Source organism: Oncorhynchus kisutch, unplaced genomic scaffold (assembly GCF_002021735.2).
Source record: "Oncorhynchus kisutch isolate 150728-3 unplaced genomic scaffold, Okis_V2 scaffold3975, whole genome shotgun sequence".
In the NCBI taxonomy this organism is placed as follows: Eukaryota; Metazoa; Chordata; class Actinopteri; order Salmoniformes; family Salmonidae; genus Oncorhynchus; species Oncorhynchus kisutch.
In genome coordinates this window covers 120,058-140,000 of record NW_022265920.1, presented here as the reverse complement: position 1 = coordinate 140,000, position 19,943 = coordinate 120,058, and the positions used below count along the sequence as shown (strand labels likewise).

General features: G+C 46.6%; 1 protein-coding gene across 4 annotated transcripts in view; it reads left to right on the top strand.

The window, feature by feature from the left end:
- Positions 1-19,943, top strand: part of LOC109878700 (oxysterol-binding protein-related protein 8-like) — a 152,917-nt gene that overhangs the window by 35,282 nt on the left and 97,692 nt on the right. For 3 of the 4 annotated variants that reach the window (XM_031821435.1, XM_031821433.1, XM_031821434.1), the window contains exon 3: positions 10,425-10,525. In XM_031821435.1, the coding sequence (XP_031677295.1) occupies positions 10,472-10,525 (54 nt within the window). In that variant the 5' untranslated portion in view covers positions 10,425-10,471. Of the gene's footprint in view, positions 1-10,420; positions 10,526-19,943 lie in introns of those variants that run through there. The other variant, XM_031821437.1, reaches the window with a different exon arrangement.

Genomic DNA, 19,943 nt, shown 5'->3' with positions numbered 1-19,943 from the left:
GGAGGACAGATGACTGATGTCACATTGGAAGTTCAGTCCTGCTCTGAACCGCATCACATATAACTAATCATTGAAAGGGTGGAAAAAAACGAAGATGATCAAAGCCATCAGAGGGTTGAGCTGCAGATGGAGCATGTGACCCCTGGACACGGTGCTGCCTGGTTGGCCTCCACTTTCACTTGTGACCTTTAGGCGTATGTCCTGATGTGACGGGCTGTGCTGGGATCTCATTGTTTATGCTATGTGTGTTTCTGTGGGTCTGTGTCAATTGTGTGAGGGTGGTGTGCTTGTCTATCTGTCTCTTCCTCCCTCTATATGTTTACCTGTCATGTCCTGTCTCTCTGTTTCTCTCTTCCTCCCTCTGTCTATATGTTTACCTGTCATGTCCTGTCTCTCTGTTTCTCTCTTCCTCCCTCTGTCTATATGTTTACCTGTCATGTCCTGTCTCTCTGTTTTCTCTCTTCCTCCCTCTGTCTATATGTTTACCTGTCATGTCCTGTCTCTCTCTCTGTTTCTCTCTTCCTCCCTCTGTCTATATGTTTACCTGTCCTGTCTCTCTCTCTGTTTCTTCTCTTCTCCCTCTGTCTATATGTTTACCTGTCCTGTCTCTCTCTCTGTTTCTCTCTTCTCCCTCTGTTATATGTTTACCTGTCCTGTCTCTCTCTCTGTTTCTCTCTTCCTCCCTCTGTCTATATGTTTACCTGTCATGTCCTGTCTCTCTCTCTGTTTCTCTCTTCCTCCCTCTGTCTATATGTTTACCTGTCATGTCCTGTCTCTCTCTCTGTTTCTCTCTTCCTCCCTCTGTCTATATGTTTACCTGTCATGTCCTGTCTCTTTCTCTGTTTCTCTCTTCCTCCATCTGTCTATATGTTTACACTGTCATGTCCTGTCTCTCTCTCTGTTTCTCTCTTCCTCCCTCTGTCTATATGTTTACCTGTCATGTCCTGTCTCTCTCTCTGTTTCTCTCTTCCTCCCTCTGTCTATATGTTACCTGTCATGTCCTGTCTCTCTCTCTGTTTCTCTCTTCCTCCCTCTGTCTATATGTTTACCTGTCATGTCCTGTTTCTCTCTCTGTTTCTCTCTTCCTCCTCTGTCTATATGTTTACCTGTCATGTCCTGTCTCTCTCTCTGTTTCTCTCTTCCTCCCTCTGTCTATATGTTTACCTGTCATGTCCTGTCGCTCTGTTTCTCTCTTCCTCCCTCTGTCTATATGTTTACCTGTCATGTCCTGTCTCTCTCTCTGTTTCCCTCTTCCTCCCTCTGTCTATATGTTTACCTGTCATGTCCTGTCTCTCTGTTTCTCTCTTCCTCCCTCTGTCTATATGTTTACCTGTCATGTCCTGTCTCTCTGTTTCTCTCTTCCTCCCTCCCTCTATATGTTTACCTGTCATGTCCTGTCTCTCTCTCTGTTTCTCTCTTCCTCCCTCCTCTATATGTTTACCTGTCATGTCCTGTCTCTCTCTCTGTTTCTCTCTTCCTCCCTCTGTCTATATGTTTACCTGTCATGTCCTGTCTCTCTCTCTGTTTCTCTCTTCCTCCCTCTGTCTATATGTTTACCCTGTCATGTCCTGTCTCTCTCTCTGTTTCTCTCTTCCTCCCTCTGTCTATATGTTTACCTGTCATGTCCTGTCTCTCTCTCTGTTTCTCTCTTCCTCCCTCTGTCTATATGTTTACCTGTCATGTCCTGTCTCTCTCTCTCTTGTTTCTCTCTTCCTCCCTCTGTCTATATGTTTACCTGTCATGTCCTGTCTCTCTCTCTGTTTCTCTCTTCCTCCCTCTGTCTATATGTTTACCTGTCATGTCCTGTCTCTCTCTCTGTTTTCTCTCTTCCTCCCTCTGTCTATATGTTTACCTGTCATGTCCTGTCTCTCTCTCTTTTTCTCCCTTCCTCCCTCTGTCTATATGTTTACCTGTCATGTCCTGTCTCTCTCTGTTTCTCTCTTCCTCCCTCTGTCTATATGTTTACCTGTCATGTCCTGTCTCTCTCTGTTTCTCTCTTCCTCCTCTATATGTTTACCTGTCATGTCCTGTCTCTCTCTCTGTTTCTCTCTTCCTCCCTCTGTCTATATGTTTACCTGTCATGTCCTGTCTCTCTCTCTGTTTCTCTCTTCCTCCCTCTGTCTATATGTTTACCTGTCATGTCTGTCTCTCTCTCTGTTTCTCTCTTCCTCCCTCTGTCTATATGTTTACCTGTCATGTCCTGTCTCTCTCTGTTTCTCTCTTCCTCCCTCTATATGTTTACCTGTCATGTCCTGTCTCTCTCTCTGTTTCTCTCTTCCTCCCTCTGTCTATATGTTTACCCTGTCATGTCCTGTCTCTCTCCTCTGTTTCTCTCTTCCTCCCTCTGTCTATATGTTTACCTGTCATGTCCTGTCTCTCTCTCTGTTTCTCTCTTCCTCCCTCTGTCTATATGTTTACCTGTCATGTCCTGTCTCTCTCTCTGTTTCTCTCTTCCTCCCTCTGTCTATATGTTTACCTGTCATGTCCTGTCTCTCTCTCTGTTTCTCTCTTCCTCCCTCTGTCTATATGTTTACCGCTGTCATGTCCTGTCTCTCTCTCTGTTTCTCTCTTCCTCCCTCTGTCTATATGTTTACCTGTCATGTCCTGTCTCTCTCTCTGTTTCTCTCTTCCTCCCTCTGTCTATATTGTTTACCTGTCATGTCCTGTCTCTCTCTCTGTTTCTCTCTTCCTCCCTCTGTCTATATGTTTACCTGTCATGTCCTGTCTCTCTGTTTCTCTCTTCCTCCCTCTGTCTATATGTTTACCTGTCATGTCCTGTCTCTCTGTTTCTCTCTTCCTCCCTCTGTCTATATGTTTACCTGTCATGTCCTGTCTCTCTCTCTGTTTCTCTCTTCCTCCCTCTGTCTATATGTTTACCTGTCATGTCCTGTCTCTCTCTCTGTTTCTCCCTTCCTCCCTCTGTCTATATGTTTACCTGTCATGTTCCTGTCTCTCTCTCTGTTTCTCCCTTCCTCCCTCTGTCTATATGTTTACCTGTCATGTCCTGTCTCTCTCTCTGTTTCTCTCTTCCTCCCTCTATATGTTTACCTGTCCATGTCCTGTCTCTCTGTTTCTCTCTTCCTCCCTCTGTCTATATGTTTACCTGTCATGTCCTGTCTCTCTCTCTGTTTCTCTCTTCCTCCCTCTGTCTATATGTTTACCTGTCATGTCCTGTCCTCTGTTCTCTCTTCCTCCCTCCCTCTATATGTTACCTGTCATGTCCTGTCTCTCTCTCTGTTTTCTCTCTTCCTCCCTCTGTCTATATGTTTACCTGTCATGTCCTGTCTCTCTCTCTGTTTCTCTCTTCCTCCCTCTGTCTATAGTTTACCTGTCATGTCCTGTCGCTCTGTTTCTCTCTTCCTCCCTCTGTCTATATGTTTACCTGTCATTCCTGTCCTCTCTCTCTGTTTCCCTCTTCCCTCCCTCTGTCTATATGTTTACCTGTCATGTCCTATCTCTCTGTTGCTCCTCTTCCTCCCTCTGTCTATATGGTTATACCTGTCATGTCCTGTCTCTCTGTTTCTCTCTTCTCCCTCCCTCTATATGTTTACCTGTCATGTCCTGTCTCTCTCTCTGTTTCTCTCTTCCTCCCTCCCTCTATATGTTTACCTGTCATGTCCTGTCTCTCTCTCTGTTTCTCTCTTCCTCCCCTCTGTCTATATGTTACCTGTCATGTCCTGTCTCTCTCTCTGTTTCTCTCTTCCTCCCTCTGTCTATATGTTTACCTGTCATGTCCTGTCTCTCTTCTCTGTTTCTCTCTTCCTCCCTCTGTCTATATGTTTACCTGTCATGTCCTGTCTCTCTCTCTGTTTCTCTCTTCCTCCCTCTGTCTATATGTTTACCTGTCATGTCCTGTCTCTCTCTCTCTGTTTCTCTCTTCCTCCCTCTGTCTATATGTTTACCTGTCATGTCCTGTCTCTCTCTCTGTTTTCTCTCTTCCTCCCTCTGTCTATATGTTTACCTGTCATGTCCTGTCTCTCTCTCTGTTTCTCTCTTCCTCCCTCTGTCTATATGTTACCTGTCATGTCCTGTTCTCTCTCTCTTTTTCTCCCTTCCTCCCTCTGTCTATATGTTTACCTGTCATGTCCTGTCTCTCTCTGTTTCTCTCTTCCTCCCTCTGTCTATATGTTTACCTGTCATGTCCTGTCTCTCTCTGTTTCTCTCTTCCTCCCTCTATATGTTTACCTGTCATGTCCTGTCTCTCTCTCTGTTTCTCTCTTCCTCCCTCTGTCTATATGTTTACCTGTCATGTCCTGTCTCTCTCTCTGTTTCTCTCTTCCTCCCTCTGTCTATATGTTTACCTGTCATGTCCTGTCTCTCTCTCTGTTTCTCTCTTCCTCCCTCTGTCTATATGTTTACCTGTCATGTCCTGTCTCTCTCTCTGTTTCTCTCTTCCTCCCTCTATATGTTTACCTGTCATGTCCTGTCTCTCTCTCTGTTTCTCTCTTCCTCCCTCTGTCTATATGTTTACCTGTCATGTCCTGTCTCTCTCTCTGTTTCTCTCTTCCTCCCTCTGTCTATATGTTTACCTGTCATGTCCTGTCTCTCTCTCTGTTTCTCTCTTCCTCCCTCTGTCTATATGTTTACCTGTCATGTCCTGTCTCTCTCTCTGTTTCTCTCTTCCTCCCTCTGTCTATATGTTTACCTGTCATGTCCTGTCTCTCTCTCTGTTTCTCTCTTCCTCCCTCTGTCTATATGTTACCTGTCATGTCCTGTCTCTCTCTCTGTTTCTCTCTTCCTCCCTCTGTCTATATGTTTACCTGTCATGTCCTGTCTCTCTCTCTGTTTCTCTCTTCCTCCCTCTGTCTAATAGTTTACCTGTCATGTCCTGTCTCTCTCTCTGTTTCTCTCTTCCTCCCCTCTGTCTATATGTTTACCTGTCATGTCCTGTCTCTCTCTCTGTTTCTCTCTTCCTCCCTCTTCTATATGTTTACCTGTCATGTCCTGTCTCTCTCTCTGTTTCTCCCTTCCTCCCTCTGTCTATATGTTTACCTGTCATGTCCTGTCCTCTCTCTCTGTTTCTCCCTTCCTCCCTCTGTCTATATGTTTACCTGTCCATGTCCTGTCTCTCCTCTCTGTTTCTCTCTTCCTCCCTCTATATGTTTACCTGTCATGTCCTGTCTCTCTGTTTCTCTCTTCCTCCCTCTGTCTATATGTTTACCTGTCATGTCCTGTCTCTCTCTCTGTTTCTCTCTTCCTCCCTCTGTCTATATGTTTACCTGTCATGTCCTGTCTCTCTGTTTCTCTCTTCCTCCCTCCCTCTATATGTTTACCTGTCATGTCCTGTCTCTCTCTCTGTTTCTCTCTTCCTCCCTCTGTCTATATGTTTACCTGTCATGTCCTGTCTCTCTGTTTCTCCCTTCCTCCCTCTGTCTATATGTTTACCTGTCATGTCCTGTCTCTCTGTTTCTCTCTTCCTCCCTCCCTCTATATGTTAACCTGTCATGTCCTGTCTCTCTCTCTGTTTCTCTCTTCCTCCCTCTGTCTATATGTTTACCTGTCATGTCCTGTTTCTCTCTTCCTCCCTCTATATGTTTACCTGTCATGTCCCTGTCCTCTCTCTCTGTTTCTCTCTTCCTCCCTCTGTCTATATGTTTTACCTGTCATGTCCTGTCTCTCTCTCTGTTTCCTCTTCCTCCCTCTGTCTAATATGTTTACCTGTCATGTCCTGTCTCTCTCTCTGTTTCTCTCTTCCTCCCTCTGTCTATATGTTTACCTGTCATGTCCTGTCTCTCTCTCTGTTTCTCCCTTCCTCCCTCTGTCTATATGTTTAACCTGTCATGTCCTGTTTCTCTCTTCCTCCCTCTATATGTTTACCTGTCATGTCCTGTCTCTCTCTCTGTTTCTCTCTTCCTCCCTTTGTCTATATGTTTACCTGTCATGTCCTGTCTCTCTCTCTGTTTCTCTCTTCCTCCCTCAGTCTATATGTTTACTGTCATGTCCTGTCTCTCTCTCTGTTTCTCTCTTCCTCCCTCTGTCTATATGTTTACCTGTCATGTCCTGTCTCTCTCTCTGGTTTCTCTCTTCCTCCCTCTGTCTATATGTTTACCTGTCATGTCCTGTCTCTCTCTCTGTTTCTCTCTTCCTCCCTCTATATGTTTACCTGTCATGTCCTGTCTCTCTGTTTCTCTCTTCCTCCCTCTGTCTATATGTTTACCTGTCATGTCCTGTCTCTCTCTCTGTTTCTCTCTTCCTCCCTCTATATGTTTACCTGTCATATCCTGTCTCTCTCTGTTTCTCTCTTCCTCCCTCTATATGTTTACCTGTCATGTCCTGTCTCTCTGTTTCTCTCTTCCTCCCTCTATATGTTTACCTGTCATGTCCTCTCTCTCTGTTTCTCTCTTCCTCCCTCTGTCTATATGTTTACCTGTCATGTCCTGTCTCTCTCTCTGTTTCTCTCTTCCTCCCTCTGTCTATATGTTTACCTGTCATGTCCTGTCTCTCTCTCTGTTTCTCTCTTCCTCCCTCTGTCTATATGTTTACCTGTCATGTCCTGTCTCTCTCTCTGTTTCTCTCTTCCTCCCTCTGTCTATATGTTTACCTGTCATGTCCTGTCTCTCTCTCTGTTTCTCCCTTCCTCCCTCTGTCTATATGTTTACCTGTCATGTCCTGTTTCTCTCTTCCTCCCTCTATATGTTTACCTGTCATGTCCTGTCTCTCTCTCTGTTTCTCTCTTCCTCCCTCTGTCTATATGTTTACATGTCATGTCCTGTCTCTCTCTCTGTTTCTCTCTTCCCCACCCTGTCTATATGTTTACCTGTCATGTCCTGTCTCTCTCTCTGTTTTCTCTCTTCCTCCCTCTGTCTATATGTTTACCTGTCATGTCCTGTCTCTCTCTCTGTTTCTCTCTTCCTCCCTCTGTCTATATGTTTACCTGTCATGTCCTGTCTCTCTCTCTGTTTCTCTCTTCCTCCCTCTATATGTTTACCTGTCATGTCCTGTCTCTCTGTTTTCTCTCTTCCTCCCTCTGTCTATATGTTTACCTGTCATGTCCCTGTCTCTCTCTCTGTTTCTCTCTTCCTCCCTCTATATGTTTACCTGTCATATCCTGTCTCTCTCTGTTTCTCTCTTCCTCCCTCTATATGTTTACCTGTCATGTCCTGTCTCTCTGTTTCTCTCTTCCTCCCTCTATATGTTTACCTGTCATGTCCTCTCTCTCTGTTTCTCTCTTCCTCCCTCTGTCTATATGTTTACCTGTCATGTCCTGTCTCTCTCTCTGTTTCTCTCTTCCTCCCTCTGTCTATATGTTTACCTGTCATGTCCTGTCTCTCTCTCTGTTTCTCTCTTCCTCCCTCAGTCTATATGTTTACCTGTCATGTCCTGTCTCTCTCTCTGTTTCTCTCTTCCTCCCTCTGTCTATATGTTTACCTGTCATGTCCTGTCTCTCTGTTTCTCTCTTCCTCCCTCCCTCTATATGTTTACCTGTCATGTCCTGTCTCTCTCTCTGTTTCTCTCTTCCTCCCTCTGTCTATATGTTTACCTGTCATGTCCTGTTTCTCTCTTCCTCCCTCTATATGTTTACCTGTCATGTCCTGTCTCTCTCTCTGTTTCTCTCTTCCTCCCTCTGTCTATATGTTTACCTGTCATGTCCTGTCTCTCTCTCTGTTTCTCTTCCCCACCCTGTCTATATGTTTACCTGTCATGTCCTGTCTCTCTCTCTGTTTCTCTCTTCCTCCCTCTGTCTATATGTTTACCTGTCATGTCCTGTCTCTCCTCTCTGTTTCTCTCTTCCCTCCCTCTGTCTATATGTTTACCTGTCATGTCTGTCTCTCTCTCTGTTTCTCTCTTCCTCCCTCTATATGTTTACCTGTCATGGTCCTGTCTCTCTGTTTCTCTCTTCCTCCCTCTGTCTATATGTTTACCTGTCATGTCCTGTCTCTCTCTCTGTTTCTCTCTTCCTCCCTCTATATGTTTACCTGTCATATCCTGTCTCTCTCTGTTTCTCTCTTCCTCCCTCTATATGTTTACCCTGTCCATGTCCTGTCTCTCTGTTTCTCTCTTCCTCCCTCTATATGTTACCTGTCATGTCCTCTCTCTCTGTTTCTCTCTTCCTCCCTCTGTCTATATGTTTACCTGTCATGTCCTGTCTCTCTCTCTGTTTCTCTCTTCCTCCCTCTGTCTATATGTTTACCTGTCATGTCCTGTCTCTCTCTCTGTTTCTCTCTTCCTCCCTCTGTCTATATGTTTTACCTGTCATGTCCTGTCTCTCTCTCTGTTCTCTCTTCCTCCCTCTGTCTATATGTTTACCTGTCATGTCCTGTCTCTCTCTCTGTTCTCTTCTTCCTCCCTCTGTCTATATGTTTACCTGTCATGTCCTGTCTCTCTCTCTGTTTCTCTCTTCCTCCCTCTGTCTATATGTTTACCTGTCATGTCCTGTCTCTCTGTTTTTCTCTTCCTCCCTCTATATGTTTACCTGTCATGTCCTGTCTCTCTGTTTCTCTCTTCCTCCCTCTATATGTTTACCTGTCATGTCCTGTCTCTCTCTCTGTTTCTCTCTTCCTCCTCTGTCTATATGTTTACCTGTCATATCCTGTCTCTCTCTGTTTCTCTCTTCCTCCCTCTGTCTATATGTTTACCTGTCATGTCCTTTCTCTCTCTCTGTTTCTCTCTTCCTCCCTCTGTCTATATGTTTACCTGTCATGTCCTGTCTCTCTCTCTGTTTCTCTCTTCATCCCTCTGTCTATATGTTTACCTGTCATGTCCTGTCTCTCTCTCTGTTTCTCTCTTCCTCCCTCTGTCTATATGTTTACCTGTCATGTCCTGTCTCTCTCTCTGTTTCTCTCTTCATCCCTCTGTCTATATGTTTACTTGTCATGTCCTGTCTCTCTCTCTGTTTCTCTCTTCCTCCCTCTGTCTATATGTTTACCTGTCATGTCCTGTCTCTCTCTCTGTTTCTCTCTTCCTCCCTCTGTCTATATGTTTACCTGTCATGTCCTGTCTCTCTCTCTGTTTCTCTCTTCCTCCCTCTGTCTATATGTTGACCTGTCATGTCCTGTCTCTCTCTCTGTTTCTCTCTTCCTCCCTCTGTCTATATGTTTACCTGTCATGTCCTGTCTCTCTCTCTGTTTCTCTCTTCCTCCCTCTGCCTATATGTTTACCTGTCATGTCCTGTCTCTCTCTCTGTTTCTCTCTTCCTCCCTCTGTCTATATGTTTACCTGTCATGTCCTGTCTCTCTCTCTGTTTCTCTCTTCCTCCCTCTATATGTTTACCTGTCATGTCCTGTCTCTCTGTTTCTCTCTTCCTCCCTCTGTCTATATGTTTACCTGTCATGTCCTGTCTCTCTCTCTGTTTCTCTCTTCCTCCCTCTGTCTATATGTTTACCTGTCATGTCCTGTCTCTCTCTCTGTTTCTCTCTTCCTCCCTCTGTCTATATGTTTACCTGTCATGCCCTGTCTCTCTCTCTGTTTCTCTCTTCCTCCCTCTGTCTATATGTTTACCTGTCATGTCCTGTCTCTCTCTCTGTTTCTCTCTTCCTCCCTCTGTCTATATGTTTACCTGTCATATCCTGTCTCTCTCTCTGTTTCTCTCTTCCTCCCTCTGTCTATATGTTTACCTGTCATGTCCTGTCTCTCTCTCTGTTTCTCTCTTCCTCCCTCTGTCTATATGTTTACCTGTCATGTCCTGTCTCTCTCTCTGTTTCTCTCTTCCTCCCTCTATATGTTTACCTGTCATGTCCTGTCTCTCTCTCTGTTTCTCTCTTCCTCCCTCTGTCTATATGTTTACCTGTCATGTCCTCTCTCTCTGTTTCTCTCTTCCTCCCTCTGTCTATATGTTTACCTGTCATGTCCTGTCTCTCTCTCTGTTTCTCTCTTCCTCCTCTGCCTATATGTTTACCTGTCATGTCCTGTCTCTCTCTCTGTTTCTCTCTTCCTCCCTCTATATGTTTACCTGTCATGTCCTGTCTCTCTGTTTCTCTCTTCCTCCCTCTGTCTATATGTTTACCTGTCATGTCCTGTCTCTCTCTCTGTTTCTCTCTTCCTCCCTCTGTCTATATGTTTACCTGTCATGCCCTGTCTCTCTCTCTGTTTCTCTCTTCCTCCCTCTGTCTATATGTTTACCTGTCATGTCCTGTCTCTCTCTCTGTTTCTCTCTTCCTCCCTCTGTCTATATGTTTACCTGTCATATCCTGTCTCTCTCTCTGTTTCTCTCTTCCTCCCTCTGTCTATATGTTTACCTGTCATGTCCTGTCTCTCTCTCTGTTTCTCTCTTCCTCCCTCTGTCTATATGTTTACCTGTCATGTCCTGTCTCTCTCTCTGTTTCTCTCTTCCTCCCTCTATATGTTTACCTGTCATGTCCTGTCTCTCTCTCTGTTTCTCTCTTCCTCCCTCTGTCTATATGTTTACCTGTCATGTCCTCTCTCTCTGTTTCTCTCTTCCTCCCTCTGTCTATATGGTTACCTGTCTCTGTTTCTCTCTTCCACAGACATGCAGAGCTCTGAGCATCTCTAACAGGCAGCACTCTGTGGAACCATGGACTCTTCTTCTTCTGAGTCCCAGTCCCAGGGCGACGGTGAGACAGCTCTGGTGAGTACAAGCCCCACCCCTCCTCTCTTGGGCAGGGAAATGTCAACTCGCAGGAGCATCACGTCCCTTTTGCCTGGACTCAGGACTATTAGCTCTGGGCTTCTTGTCTTGTAAAGCCCAGTTATAAAGCCTTCGTCTTATTCTGGTGCTCATGGTCCTGGAGGTCTTCCTCATTGGTGGCTTTGTCTTCTGTCATGTCGTTATCAGTGATGATAACAGGGGTGTGTTCAGGTCAGGGCTCTGTTTCTTAATGATGTCCTACGGTGCTCATGTTCCTAGCCTGCCACCGACTTTGGCAGTCCCACACTGAGTCACGGTTTCAGGCACTTGTGCCGGACATTAAAGGTCACTTAGCCTCTCACTTACATGCCTCGTGGGAATGCCAACAGCAGAGAGAGGAATATGAAGAGGTGAACGAATGATGAAGACGAAAACCTGGAGAAGATCAAACCTGTCTAGTCCTTTCACACACACACCATGTCCACTTACACACTACACACCATGTCCACTTACACACTACACACCATGTCCACTTACACACTACACACCATGTCCACTTACACACTACACACCATGTCCACTTACACACTACACACCATGTCCACGTACACACTACACACCATGTCCACTAACACACTACACACCATGTCCATGTACACACTACACACCATGTCCACTTACACAGCTATCCCCACAGCCTAGAAAAAGAGCTATCCCCACAGCCTAGAAAAAGAGCTATCCCCACAGCGTAGAACACAGCTATCCCCCCAGCGTAGAACACAGCTATCCCCCCAGCGTAGAACACAGCTATCCCCCCAGCGTAGAACACAGCTATCCCCCCAGCGTAGAACACAGCTATCCCCCCAGCGTAGAACACAGCTATCCCCCCAGCGTAGAACACAGCTATCCCCCCAGCGTAGAACACAGCTATCCCCCCAGCGTAGAACACAGCTATCCCCACAACGTAGAACACAGCTATCCCCCCAGCGTAGAACACAGCTATCCCCCCAGCGTAGAACACAGCTATCCCCCCAGCGTAGAACACAGCTATCCCCCCAGCGTAGAACACAGCTATCCCCCCAGCGTAGAACACAGCTATACCCACAGCGTAGAACACAGCTATCCCCCCAGCGTAGAACACAGCTATACCCACAGCGTAGAACACAGCTATACCCACAGCGTAGGAACACAGCTATACCCACAGCGTAGGAACACAGCTATACCCACAGCGTAGGAACACAGCTATACCCACAGCGTAGGAACACAGCTATACCCACAGCGTAGGAACACAGCTATACCCACAGCGTAGAACACAGCTATACCCACAGCGTAGAACACAGCTATACCCACAGCTATACACATGCTGGCACATAAACACAAAATACACAAACACATGTTGTATCATCATCGACGATCACTCAAGTCCAGTATGATTGTCCTCCAGTATGATTGTCCTCCAGTATGATTGTCCTGCAGTATGATTGTCCTCCAGTATGATTGTCCTCCAGTATGATTGTCCTCCAGTATGATTGTCCTGCAGTATGATTGTCCTGCAGTATGATTGTCCTGCAGTATGATTGTCCTGCAGTATGATTGTCCTGCAGTATGATTGTCCCGCAGTATGATTGTCCCGCAGTATGATTGTCCCGCAGTATGATTGTCCCGCAGTATGATTGTCCTCCAGTATGATTGTCCTGCAGTATGATTGTCCTCCAGTATGAATGTCCTCCAGTATGAATGTCCTCCATGGGGACTTCTATGTGTGGGTCTTCAGACGGCTGTAGAGGCTGAGCTGAGATCCTCAGGCTCTGTTACAATGTGGACATGTGTGAGTGATGGTTGTGATGATGATTGGCTCTTCCTGGTGTTGAGTCTGTCCTTGTGAACCTGCTGCTTGTTCTCTGTCAGAACCCCAGGTGTTGCAAGTCACCCATAAACAGGGAGTGTCCCTCCCTCCCTCTGAGTCTCTCAGACAGTGTGCTCATTAAGATAGTACCCATATCAGGGACAAGCAAGCAGTTGATTGGTTCAATACTAATGAGATTACAGGCTGAGTTTGGCCCTGAACAACTTCTTCCCTTAAAACCCTTCAGAAGAATCTCAATATCCAATGTTTGTTTTAGCGCAATGTTCGCAGAATTAAGGTTGTCATTTTGTTTTGTTTTTGAGCATTCTCTGTCTTTTTGGTCTTGTCTCCTTCTCTCCGTCTCTGCTGTGTGCACTGTTCACCTTCCCACTCCACAGACACCAACCCCTCCTCCTCCTGCTGTGTGCACTGTTCACCTTCCCACTCCAGACACCAACCCCCCCTCCTCCTGCTGTGTGCACTGTGCACCTTCCCACTCCACAGACACCAAGCCCCCCCTCCTCCTGCTGTGTGCACTGTTTACCTTCCCACTCCACAGACACCAACCCCTCCTCCTCCTGCTGTGTGCACTGTTCACCTTCCCACTCCAGAGACACCAAGCCCCCCTCCTGCTGTGTGCACTGTGCACCTTCCCACTCCACAGACACCAAGCCCTCCTCCTCCTGCTGTGTGCACTGTGCACCTTCCCACTCCACAGACACCAAGCCCCTCCTCTTCCTGCTGTGTGCACTGTTCACCTTCCCACTCCACATACACCAACCCCCCCTCCTCCTGCTGTGTGCACTGTTCACCTTCCCACTCCACAGACACCAACTCCCCCTCCTCCTGCTGTGTTCACTGTACACCTTCCCACTCCACAGACACCAAGCCCCCCTCCTCCTGCTGTGTGCACTGTTCACCTTCCCACTCCACAGACACCAAGCCCCTCCTCCTCCTGCTGTGTGCACTGTTCACCTTCCCACTCCACAGACACCAAGCCCCCCCTCCTCCTGCTGTGTGCACTGTTCACCTTCCCACTCCAGAGACACCAAGCCCCCCTCCTGCTGTGTGCACTGTGCACCTTCCCACTCCACAGACACCAAGCCCTCCTCCTCCTGCTGTGTGCACTGTGCACCTTCCCACTCCACAGACACCAAGCCCCTCCTCTTCCTGCTGTGTGCACTGTTCACCTTCCCACTCCACATACACCAACCCCCCCTCCTCCTGCTGTGTGCACTGTTCACCTTCCCACTCCACAGACACCAACTCCCCCTCCTCCTGCTGTGTTCACTGTACACCTTCCCACTCCACAGACACCAAGCCCCCCTCCTCCTGCTGTGTGCACTGTTCACCTTCCCACTCCACAGACACCAAGCCCCTCCTCCTCCTGCTGTGTGCACTGTGCACCTTCCCACTCCACAGACACCAAGCCCCCCCTCCTCCTGCTGTGTGCACTGTTCACCTTCCCACTCCAGAGACACCAAGCCCCCCTCCTGCTGTGTGCACTGTGCACCTTCCCACTCCACAGACACCAAGCCCTCCTCCTCCTGCTGTGTGCACTGTGCACCTTCCCACTCCACAGACACCAAGCCCCTCCTCTTCCTGCTGTGTGCACTGTTCACCTTCCCACTCCACATACACCAACCCCCCCTCCTCCTGCTGTGTGCACTGTTCACCTTCCCACTCCACAGACACCAAGCCCCTCCTCCTCCTGCTGTGTGCACTGTTCACCTTCCCACTCCACAGACACCAAGCCCCCCCTCCTCCTGCTGTGTGCACTGTGCACCTTCCCACTCCACAGACACCAAGCCCCCCCCTCCTCCTGCTGTGTGCACTGTTCACCTTCCCACTCCACAGACACCAAGCCCCCCCTCCTCCTGCTGTGTGCACTGTGCACCTTCCCACTCCACAGACACCAAGCCCCCCCCTCCTCCTGCTGTGTGCACTGTGCAGCTAGCTACAATAAGTGAGTCATCATTTGTGGATGTGAGTTGTTAATGGCTCGGGTACATAAAAAGGTCATTTTCATCGACAGATCAGTGATCTGAATTCATTAGATTATTGCTGACTGTTTGAAATGCAATGTATTGACCTTTAATTGTGCAACAACACTTATCTACAGAGAACGTTTAAAACTTCCAGATATATATCAGGAATCGGCCATACATGATTTTTAGCCCTTATCGCTCAGCCCTGAGCCTTCTACTATTGGAGAAACATTATCTCAACTTCATCATAATCCTCATTGGCTTTTCTGGCAGCGGAAGTGAAGGCAATGAGCTCCAGATGAGTCCTGTGATGACAGAACAGGCCGTCTCTCAGGGGTGTCACACACTGGCATCAGTAACAGGACAAAGACCCTGTCTGAGCCTCCCGAGTGGCGCAGCGGTCTAAGGTACCGGAGGTGTCACTACAGATCCGGGTTCCATCCCGGGCTGTGTTGCAGTCGGCCATGACCGGGAGACTCATGAGGCGGCACACAATTGGTCCAGCGTCGTCCGGGTTATGGGAGGGTTTGGCTGGCTGGGATGGATGTCCTCGTCCCAGGCACCTCATCCCTTGTGGCAGCCGGGCGCCTGCACACTGACCTCGGTCGCCAGCTCTCCCGAATCCGTACGGGAGTTGCAGCGATGGGACAATACTGTAACTACTGAAATTGGGGAGAAAAAGGGGTAAACAGTACCCCTCCCAAAAAATAAATACGAAGACCCTGTCTTCGTCCCAAATGACACCCTATTCCCGATGGTGCAGTACTTTAGACCAGAACCCTATGGGCCAAAGTAGTGCACTATATAGGGAATAGGGTGCCATTTGGTGCATATATCCTTTCTATTCCTCTCAGCTAATGAGGGAGCAGGTTTGTCTTTAGTTGTTGGAATATTTCAGTGTGGGAGTTTCTCTGAACGGTCTCCCGAGACTATGATGCCGACGAAGTGCGTTCCTACGGTCCACAAATGACGAGCTGCTGTTGTGGCATGACTGCGCAAGACTCCCCAATGGGTTTATTGTGGATGGTGGTTCTTGCTGTTGTTTACTGAAACATGAGAGGGATTAGCAGCAAACACACTAACAAAGATCAGGGTAGCTGGGATTGGCTCCAACAACAGACAAATAATCTGCACAGTAAAGAACAGTTTATTGAAGGCTTTCAGTGGTCTGGGCTGGAGTCCAGTTTCTGACAGACCACTTCCAGCATCTTCTATTAAGTTGTTTCTCTTAGTCACTTATACTAGACCTGACACACACACACACACAAACACACACAAAAAAACATCTATATATATGTGTGTGTGTGTATATATATATACAGTGCCTTGCGAAAGTATTCGGCCCCCTTGAACTTTGCGACCTTTTGCCGCATTTCAGGCTTCAAACATAAAGATATAAAACTGTATTTTTTTGTGAAGAATCAACAACAAGTGGGACACAATTATGAAGTGGAACGACATTTTAACAAATCAAAAACTGAAAAATTGGGTGTGCAAAATTATTCAGCCCCCTTAAGTTAATAATTTGTAGCGCCACCTTTTGCTGCGATTACAGCTGTAAGTCGCTGTCTCTATCAGTTTTGCACATCGAGAGACTGACATTTTTTCCCATTCCTCCTTGCAAAACAGCTCGAGCTCAGTGAGGTTGGATGGAGAGCATTTGTGAACAGCAGTTTTCAGTTCTTTCCACAGATTCTCGATTGGATTCAGGTCTGGACTTTGACTTAGCCATTCTAACACCTGGATTTATTTTTGAACCATTCCATTGTAGATTTTGCTTTATGTTTTGGATCATTGTCTTGTTGGAAGACAAATCTCCGTCCCAGTCTCAGGTCTTTTGCAGACTCCATCAGGTTTTCTTCCAGAATGGTCCTGTATTTGGCTCCATCCATCTTCCCATCAATTTTAACCAATTTTAACCAACCATTTAACCATCCCTGTCCCTGCTGAAGAAAAGCAGGCCCAAACCATGATGCTGCCACCACCATGTTTGACAGTGGGGATGGTGTGTTCAGGGTGATGAGCTGTGTTGCTTTTATGCCAAACATAACGTTTTGCATTGTTGCCAAAAAGTTCGATTTTGGTTTCATCTGACCAGAGCACCTTCTTCCACATGTTTGGTGTGTCTCCCAGGTGGCTTGTGGCAAACTTTAAACAACACTTTTTATGGACATCTTTAAGAAATTGCTTTCTTCTTGCCACTCTTCCATAAAGGCCAGATTTGTGCAATATACGACTGATTGTTGTCCTATGGACAGAGTCTCCCACCTCAGCTGTAGATCTCTGCAGTTCATCCAGAGTGATCATGGGCCTCTTGGCGGCATCTCTGATCAGTCTTCTCCTTGTATGAGCTGAAAGTTTAGAGGGACGGCCAGGTCTTGGTAGATTTGCAGTGGTCTGATACTCCTTCCATTTCAATATTATCGCTTGCACAGTGCTCCTTGGGATGTTTAAAGCTTGGGAAATCTTTTTGTATCCAAATCCGGCTTTAAACTTCTTCACAACAGTATCTCGGACCTGCCTGGTGTGTTCCTTGTTCTTCATGATGCTCTATGCGCTTTTAACGGACCTCTGAGACTATCACAGTGCAGGTGCATTTATACGGAGACTTGATTACACACAGGTGGATTGTATTTATCATCATTAGTCATTTAGGTCAACATTGGATCATTCAGAGATCCTCACTGAACTTCTGGAGAGAGTTTGCTGCACTGAAAGTAAAGGGGCTGAATAATTTTGCACGCCCGATTTTTCAGTTTTTGATTTGTTAAAAAAGTTTGAAATATCCAATAAATGTCATTCCACTTCATGATTGTGTCCCACTTGTTGTTGATTCTTCACAAAAGGTCGCAAAGTTCAAGGGGGCCGAATACTTTCGCAAGGCACTGTAGATAGATAGAAGGGATTTGGGGGGTTTTCGTCGGATTGCCACAGTCAAACTGAACGGACGGCGATGGGAAAAACATTGCAAAAATGCCAGTTTTTGATCTCATTCAGGTGTGTGTGTGTGTCTGAGCCTAATACCTGGCTGGCCTCCCTCAGGCAGTGTTATTACTGCTGAATGTCTCTCAGTCTAGGGATGCCTCCCCCAGGCAGTGTTATTACAGCTGAATGTCTCTCAGTCTAGGGATGCCTCCCTCAGGCAGTGTTATTACAGCTGAATGTCTCAGTCTAGGGAAGCCTCCCTCAGGCAGTGTTATTACAGCTGAATGTCTCTCAGTCTAGGGATGCCTCCCTCAGGCAGTGTTATTACTGCTGAATGTCTGTCTAGGGATGCCTCCTTTTCACCTGGGCCACCTGGGCCCAGGTGAAAAGTAGTTAAGTATGTAGGGAATAAGCCTGTTGTGGGCTGTCTCCTAATACATCCTCTGTGGGCTTAGGCCCTTCTTTAGGAGCCGTTATCAAAGCCCCCCCCCCCCCCATAGTAGCAGAACTTTGAGTGTCCTGTATGCTTCATAGCACTAAGATCATTTATGTCCATTGTAGGCAATGGATGAAAGACCATCTTAGTGACTCCAAGTTTTGGGTGAACAGTTCAGTAGATACCTGTTCCTACACTGCTGAGAGGTAGTGACTGTTAAGATAACACTGCTGAGAGGTAGTGACTGTTAAGATAACGCTGCTGAGAGGTAGTGACTGTTAAGATAACGCTGCTGAGAGGTAGTGACTGTTAAGGTAACGCTGCTGAGAGGTAGTGACTGTTAAGATAACGCTGCTGAGAGGTAGTGACTGTTAAGGTAACGCTGCTGAGAGGTAGTGACTGTTAAGATAACGCTGCTGAGAGGTAGTGACTGTTAAGATAACACTGCTGAGAGGTAGTGACTGTTAAGGTAACGCTGCTGAGAGGTAGTGACTGTTAAGATAACGCTGCTGAGAGGTAGTGACTGTTAAGATAACGCTGCTGAGAGGTAGTGACTGTTAAGATAAAGCTGCTGAGAGGTAGTGACTTAAGATAACGCTGCTGAGAGGTAGTGACTGTTAAGATGACGCTGCTGAGAGGTAGAGACTGTTAAGATAACGCTGCTTAGAGGTAGTCACGGTTAAGATAACACTGCTGAGAGGTAGAGACTTAAGATAACACTGCTGAGTGGTAGTCACTGATAACACTGCTGAGTGGTAGTCACTGATAACACTGCTGAGTGGTAGTCACTGATAACACTGCTGAGTGGTAGTCACTGATAACACTGCTGAGTGGTAGTCACTGATAACACTGCTGAGAGGTAGTCACTGATAAGATAACACCGCTGAGAGGTAGTGACTGTTCAGATAACGCTGCTGAGAGGTCCTGACTGTTAAGGGAAGGTACTCACACCAGGCAGCCCACAATAACCACTTGTCTGTTTAAAAGAAGCTGACAGGTTTAGTTTTGTTCCTGTATTTCATGGGAATTTTCACAAGTTCACTGATCTGAGGTCAGTTCTGGGCGTGTGCTTGTACTCCTTTTGTGTGTCAGTACGAGTGATGTGAGGCCTTCTGGTTTGTTCAGGTCTTAACCCTTTACTGGTCGGACAACAGAGCAAATGCCAGTATCCTGTTTCCATGAACCTAGTGCATCAGTCTGTATGTGTCCCTTTTAGGGTGCCATCTGGGACGCAGTTTCCCTGTCAGTCTGTCAACTGTAATTATGATGAAGTTGGTGCTGGTCTGGTCTGCTCTGCTAGATGAATAGTATCTGGACTCATCTCAGCTGGGCTGGTGGAGTCCTCTAGACTAATGGTATCTGGACTCAGCTGGGCTGGTGGAGTTCTCTAGACTAATGGTATCTGGACTCATCTCAGCTGGGCTGGTGGAGTCCTCTAGACTAATGGTATCTGGACTCATCTCAGCTGGGCTGGTGGAGTTCTCTAGACTAATGGTATCTGGACTAGAGGTCGACCGATTATGATTTTTCAACGCCGATACCGTTTATTGGAGGACTAAATGGCTGATTTAAAAAAATTCAGAATTTATTTGTAATAATGACAATTACAACAATACTGAATGAACACTTTTTAACTTAATATAATACATCAATAAAATCAATGTAGCCTCAAGTAGATAATGAAACATGTTCAATTTGGTTTAAATAATGCAAAAACAAAGTATTGGAAAGTAAAAGTGCAATATGTGCCATGTAAGAAAGCTAACCTTTAAGTTCCTTGCTCAGTTTTGTGGCAGTGCAAATCAACTTTCTTTCTGCTTAGGCCTAACCCAGGCACTGTGTCCCTCTTCACAGGAATCATGACCCTTCTCAGAAGGCTAGATTTATACTGTACCAGTATTTTTTTTATTTAACCTTTATTTAACTAGGCAAGTCAGTTAAGAACAAATTCTTATTTACAATGGCGGCCAAACCCGGACGACGCTGGGCCAATTGTGCGCCGCCCTATGGGACTCCCAATCACGGCCAGTTGTGATACAGCCTGGAATTGAACCAGGGTCTGTAGTGACACCTCTAGCACTGAGACACAGTGCCTTAGACCGCTGCACCACTCAGGAGCCCTGAAAGTATATTTGTGCAGGTGGTGAATGAGATTGTATAGCATCACATGCAGTTTCTTTTCTTCAACAGTGTACCTCACTGATCTAGATTTTTAGGGGTGGG